The sequence below is a fragment of the Chenopodium quinoa genome, unplaced genomic scaffold (assembly GCF_001683475.1).
Source record: "Chenopodium quinoa cultivar QQ74 unplaced genomic scaffold, ASM168347v1, whole genome shotgun sequence".
Classification (NCBI taxonomy): Eukaryota; Viridiplantae; Streptophyta; class Magnoliopsida; order Caryophyllales; family Amaranthaceae; genus Chenopodium; species Chenopodium quinoa.
Window position 1 is genome coordinate 457380 of NW_018743987.1, and position 7212 is coordinate 464591.

At 46.7% G+C, this 7212-nt stretch overlaps 1 protein-coding gene across 1 annotated transcript; it reads left to right on the top strand.

Moving 5' to 3' along the window:
* Positions 1-354: 354 nt before the first annotated feature.
* Positions 355-1533, top strand: LOC110690185 (elongation of fatty acids protein 3-like). Its single transcript, XM_021867019.1, has one exon. The coding sequence runs from the start codon at positions 480-482 to the stop codon at positions 1380-1382; it is 903 nt and encodes a 300-aa protein (XP_021722711.1). The 5' UTR covers positions 355-479; the 3' UTR covers positions 1383-1533.
* Positions 1534-7212: the final 5679 nt, after the last annotated feature.

Consider the following 7212-nt stretch of genomic DNA (forward strand, 5'->3'; position numbering starts at 1 on the left):
CTGAATTGCGCTGAACTGATTGGAGCTGAACTGAACTAAATAGAGCTTAAATGAATATTTTATGAGAGAAGGAAATTAGGAGCTGAACTGAACTGAATTGAACTACTGAATTGATTGGAGCTGAACTGAATTGAATTGAACTAAGCTAAACTGAAATTAGCTAAAGAGAACATGCAAGTGTTCAACAAATACTATTAAGAAGTAATTAAGTAAATAATCTCACAAAATTCTGGAAGTACGAAGCATGAAATGTCAAAGTTGAACTAAGAGAAAAGTCTTGTTTGTGGTGCAAAAAGGATCAAATTAATGAACTTTTATTCTAGAAGAAAGAACAATACCATTGACTTATAATTACAAGCCTAACAAAAGTTCTAACCCATGAAATCCAACGTTGAACAATCAACTTTATATTAAAACCTTCCATTTTAAATGGCACATAGTAATATTAATACATTCTATTTTCTATGAATATATGAACCATGCAAAACCTAAAATATTACTTCTCTCAACACCCTACAATAATAAACTTCCGTTGGAGTCCAACACAAACATGGTTCTCAACTTGGTACTTTCTAGTCGTTACATTAACTTCCTACACCCTCTTGTCCCTCTTTCTCCACCACACCCTCACCCTCCTGCTCCCGAACCGCCGTCGCTTCTACATCCCCCTCGGCCCCATCCCCGCCATCCACAACCTCCTAGTCTCACTCCTTTCCATCACCATCTTCGCAGGAACTCTCCTTTCCACTACTGCTGAAATCCACGACAACACGCGTTGGCTTTGGCGTTCCACCCACCTCCAAACCAGCCCTATTAAATGGCTCCTTTGCTTCCCACCGGGGACTCGTCCCACGGGCCGTGTCTTCTTTTGGTCCTACACATTCTACCTCTCTCGTCTCTTCCTTCACCTCCCCCGGACCTTCCTCAAAATCCTTAAACGTCGTCGTGTTTCGTTCTTCCACGTCTTGAACCAGTCCTCTCTTTTGCTCATGTCCTTCCTATGGCTCGAATTCTCTCAATCTTTTCAAGTGCTCGCAATACTTCTCTTGACCTTGCTATACGGTGTCGTTTATGGATACAGGTTTTGCGTTGCTGTTGGTTTTCCAAAACCTAGGTTTCTGTTTCTTGTAAACTGTCAAGTTGTGTTGTTGGTTTGCAACTTAGTTTGCCACGTTGGAGTGTTATTGTTGCACTTGTATAGTGTTAATAAAGGAGGGTGTAACGGTATAGGAGCATGGTTGTTTAATTCCGTGTGTAACGGGTTAATATTTCTTGTGTTTTTTAAGGATTTTATGAAGAGGTTTAGTAGAACAAGTTTGCAAGATGATGATTCTTCAACTCATCATCATTCCTCAAGACACGTTAAAGAAAAAGATATGTGAGTTGCCTATCGTTGTCAGAGAGCAACTCAACCAAAAGATTAAGCTGATGGTTGAAACTCAATAATATATTTTATACTCTATTAATCGGTGATCGCCGTCTAAAGCCAGTATTTACGTTTTCCATTTCCGTGCTACCTTAGGACGACTGCATTAGTAAATTGGTACTAAATCAACGATTGAAACTGATTAGGGGGTTTTTATCCACCAATCACCTTCTGACAAGTGGACCAACCAGGTTCCGCCACGTGTCCTTCACGAAGGACAACAGGAGCCTGCCACGTGTCAGTCACAGATACGTCCTCTACGGACCACTATAGACACGCCACGTGTCCACCCATGCCAAATGGGAAAACCGGCCATCAAGGCCCAGTCCAGTCTAGAGGCCCGGTCAGCCCTAGGTTTACCTTAAACCTAGAGAGTTGCACGCTTCTCAAGGCTATAAATACTCGATTAATCCTCATTAATCAAGGGATCGAATAATCAAGAGATCAAGCAGAGAAGAACAGAGTTATTAACAACCGGCTAATCTCGCTAACAACGCAAATTACCAACACTAAGCACTCTCACCTAGAGAGATCTCATTACCTTAATTTCTGTATTGATTACTCCTTAATCAGGTACTAACTTGACCGTTGGAGGCGGAGCTCTCAGGAGTCTCCGTTATTTTGCAGGTACAGGCGTCCGGTTCCAGTCTCGGAATTGTAACTCTCCCGCAGGACATCAGAAAACCCCGAAACATTTGGCGCCGTCTGTGGGGAGAGTACTTCAGAGATGGCATCCAAGTCTGTACCGACTCCAGAAGAGAGGCGTCCCCTAGACGACCCTCAAGTTCAGTCGGACCATGATACCGAAAGTGAATTTGAAGTTGAAACTCATACAGCTCCAGACGGGACCCTAAGGGCCCGACGTACCCGTCATACCGAAATGAGGGAACGGGAGTATCCTCAAACAGGAAGCGAGCCAGCAGGCGCACCGCTTGCTCGGCAACAGCCGACTGATGGGTCTGCTCCCATCACAAGGAACGAACTCATGACCTTCATGAGGGACTTCAAGGGAGAGATCCAAGAGTTGATCAACAAAAAACCGCCTGCTTCAGTCAAAGAGCAGTCGGCCAAGAAACCTTCCACTTCACTGAAGAGGAAGCCAGTTCAAGGGCGAGAGGCGACTCCCCATCCTAAATCCAAGAAGCGGGAGCCGTCTGCTCTTGATTTCACAAAACTCCGTTATCCTACGGGAAATAGGAAACCGGTTCGTCATATTCAGGCGGACGGGTCAAAGCAAACGTTCACAGATGCTCGGCACCTGCTAGAGCAGAAGAAGAGTGACCGATTATCAGAGTCGGCTTCTACTTCAAATCTTCAGGACAGTTTGCGAAATGCCTCGATGAGGCATACTCAGTCGTACCATGAGAGTCAGTCAGGCGGCACCTCCCGTCAGTCCGGCTTTCATAGTGCCCAGGCGGTACCAAACTTACCATTTGTGCCGCAACAACAGTATTTTATGCAGCCACCTCCATTTGGTGGACCTGCAGCAAAAAACGTCCAACCTATGAACTGGCAGCTACGGCTGCTTAGACTTGGTGAACAGCCGTCGGCCTTCTCCAAGGAAATTACTGAAGCCGCTCAGCCGGCCAAAGTAAAAAATGTTCTAGTAGGCGCCTATGACGGCACTACTAACCCAGAAGACCATCTGATGGCATTCACCAACCTGATGTACCTTCAAGGGTTGGATGATCCCACTTGGTGCAAATGTTTCCCAGCGACTCTCAAGGGAATTGCACAGCAATGGTTCGGCAACCTGCCGACTGGTTGTGTAAACAGCTTCAGGACGCTTGCTTACTTATTTGCCTCCAACTTCGCAATGAACATCCCTACGAAGAAAACGACCCTTGATTTGGGAACAATTCAGCAGGGCGAGAAAGAGGGGCTTCGTTCCTACATCAGGCGGTTCAACCTGATGAGAATACAGATTCAGGGGTTACCGGATGAGGTAGCTTATACTGACTTTTTTAGAGGTCTCAAAGACGGGTCTACCTTCAAATTTGATTTAGTTCGAAAAAGGGTGGCGACTCTTCAAGAGGCCTTGATTGAAGCAGAAGCCTATATACAGGCGACTGATCTGTGTACGATGAAACAGTCGGACGGGAAGAGGTTCGACAAAAGAGAGGGACGACAGAAACAGTCGTCCAACAAAGATGAAAAAAGAAAAGAGGTCTGGGCGGCTGATTCCTCTAAACAGCCGGCCCAGAAAAAGAAAAAAGAATTCAAACCATACTCCCCAAAGTATGTGTTTAACAAGGATAACCAGTTTATCCTAAAAGAAATAAAGGGACGGCTCTCAATTGAGAAGCCGCTCCCCATGAAGGGTTCTGCGAGCAACCGGAACCAAGACAAAATCTGTGCTTATCATGATGACATTGGTCATCACACCAATGACTGCATCAGTCTCATGCGGTACCTAGACCGCTTGGCTGATCAAGGTGATCTTGACACTTATGTCAAGAAATCTACGGGGAATACTTCCTCAAAAAAGCAGTCGGCCAAAAAGAATCAACAGGCCGACAGTTCCGATACAGATGATGCAGTCGTCTACACCATTGCAGGCGGCTTCTCAGGAGGCGGCCCCACTATTAGGGGCAACAAAGATAATATAAGGCGGTTAGATGTAAATTCCGTTCACCAAGAACAACCGTCCAAATATACATTCCCTGAGATTGTCATCACTGAAGAGGATCTAGGAGGGGTAAGGGGGCCGCATGACGACCCTCTCGTTATTGAATGTAAAGTGGCCAACCAGAGAGTTGGCCGAATCCTCATAGATACCGGGAGCTCTTCAGATCTCATCAGCAGCAAATGTCTGTCAAAACTGAAATATCAGACGGACTGCATACATCCGGCCTCCCACCCTTTAATAGGTTTTGGAGGAGGAGTCGTCCACCCACTGGGACGAGTGGATCTACCCATTCGCCTGGGCGAAAAAGGGGAAGGACGACACATGGTAGTCCGGTTCCTAGTGGTAGAGGAACTCTCGGCCTACAACATGATTCTGGGTCGACCAACCCTGAATAATTCCAAGGCTGTTATAATCCCGTCACTTATGCTGCTTAAGTTTGAAAGGGATAATGGAACAGTCGGCTCCCTAAGGGGAGATCAGAGGATGGCCCGAGAGTGCTATCTCTCGGATGTCAAGCCCACTGTTATGGCCACTGGGTCAAGTGGAGAAAAAACAGACCTTGACAACGTCAAGGAGAGTGCGCCTGTTCAAGAAACAGGCGACAAAAAGAGAAAGGCGCCCCAGACAGAGTCCGCAAGAAAGGCAAGAAAATAGCAATCATTGGCAGAGGACCGGCCGGATGAGTTCCGCCCTCAGCCGGCTGGTGAGCATGCGGACCTAATATTAGACGACTCTCGTCCTGACCGAACAGTCAAAGTTGGGACGACTGCTCTGAGAAACCTTGGTGATGACTTTCACAACCTGTTGAAAGAATACAAGGACATCTTTGCATTTGAAGTCCATGAAATGCCAGGCATTAGTCCTGATCTGGCAGTACATAAACTCGCTGTGGATCCGAAAAAGAAGCCGGTACGGCAAAAGAAGCGGAACCATGGTGAAGAAAGAGGTCAGGCGGCAGCCGCCGAAGTCAAAAAATTACTTGATGCAGGGTTCATTCGGCAATGTTACTTCCCAGACTGGGTTGCAAATGTGGTGCTTGTTAAAAAGCCGAATGGCACCTGGCGAATGTGTGTAGACTACACAGACTTGAACAAGGCGTGCCCCAAAGACAGTTACCCTCTGCCTAAAATTGATAATCTGGTCGACTCAACAGCCGGCCATGCCATGATGAGTTTTATGGACGCCTATTCTGGTTTTCATCAAATTCCTTTATGGAAGAAAGATCAGGAGAAGACGGCCTTCGTCACTGATCAGGGATTGTACTGTTACACGGTCATGCCGTTTGGTCTTAAGAATGCCCCGGCTACCTTCCAACGAATGATAAACACAGTGTTCTTTGATCAGATTGGGAGAAACGTCGAGGCATATATTGATGATATGATTGTCAAAACTAAACTTCAGAAAGATCATCTGACGGACCTCCGAGAAACGTTCGCCACACTCAGGCGGCACCATGTCATGCTCAATCCCAAGAAATGTGTATTTGGAGTTGAGTCTGGGAAATTTCTCGGATTCCTCATCAATCAGAGAGGAATAGAGGCGAACCCTGAGAAGGTACAGGCGGTCATTGACATGCAGTCGCCTCATACCGTCCGAGAGGTTCAGAAGTTAACGGGTTGTCTGGCGGCCTTGGGGAGATTCCTAAGCCGATCAGGCGACAAATGCCTATACTTTTTCCAGGCAATTAAGAAAAAGGCAAGGTTCGAATGGGGGCCGGATGCTGAGGCCGCCTTCCAGAAATTAAAGGTTCACTTGCATTCCTTGCCGAGGCTGGTCAGCCCTTTGCCCAAAGAAGATCTCTACATGTACCTGGCCGTCTCTGATCATGCGTTAAGCGCTGTGCTCCTTGCTGAAAGGGACGGCTGTCAGCTCCCGGTCTACTTCGTCAGTCACGTACTGAAAAATGCCGAGTTGAGGTATCCCCTAGTGGAGAAATTTGGTCTTGCACTCTTCATGGCTGTTAAAAAATTGAAACCCTACTTTTTGGCACATGCAGTCGTCGTGTATACAGACCAACCTATCAAGCGGCCACTTACCATCATGGAGTCGTCAGGCCGAATGATCAAATGGGCCATAGAAATACAGAGCCTCGAAATTACTTTCGAGCCTAGAAAAGCAGTGAAGGGGCAAGCCTTTGCTGATTTTATTGTAGAGATGACTCGTCCTCCTGACTCTCAAGTTCCAGACCAAGTCTGGAAGGTATATGTGGACGGAAGCTCTACTTCAAATGGTTGTGGAGCAGGCGTCGTATGTCAATCTCCAGAGGGCGACAGGTTCGAGTATGCCCTACGCTTCAGTTTTCAGGCTTCAAACAATGAGGCAGAATATGAAGCTTTACTAGCCGGGATCCGCATGTGTAAGTCGGCAGGGGCAAGAAAAATAGATGCCTGTTCTGATTCACAATTGATAGTGAGTCAGTACAATGGCGAATACGAAGCAACACATCCGGCCATGATCAAGTATTTACAGGCGGTCCGACAAGCTTTCGGCCCCCTTGAGGATTTCAATCTGATCCAAGTGCCGAGATCAGAAAACAACCAGGCAGATGCACTTTCGAAATTAGCATCATCCGCCTCCTCCGATACTCCTCGAACTGTTTTTTGGGAAGTAATGAAGAAGAGAAGCATCGAGGAAAACCCTATTGGAATCCTAGACAGAAGCTCAACCTGGATGGATTCAATCAGGGCATATCTGACAAACGGTACACTGCCGGATGATCCTCAACAGGCGGCAGCACTGAAAAAACGAGCCTCCTGTTTTGAAATGATACAGGGAGAACTTCACAAGAGGGGGTACCTTCAACCCTTCTTAAAGTGTGTTACTCCTGAAAAGGGACGAGAGATACTAGATGATCTTCACTCTGGTTTCTGTGCTTCCCATATAGGTGGTAGGATGCTTGCTCAAAGGGCAAGACGGCAGGGCTACTTTTGGCCTACTTTGGAAGCAGATGCAATGGAGATGGTGAAAAAATGTGACAAGTGCCAAAGGTTTGGCAAATTAATTCACCGTCCGGCTACTGACCTCACTACCATTCACAGCCCACTACCGTTTGCTAAGTGGGGCATGGACATTCTGGGTCCATATACGCCTGCTACAGGCGGCAGAAGGTATATACTTGTTGCCGTTGACTACTTCACTAAATGGGTAGAGGTGGAGG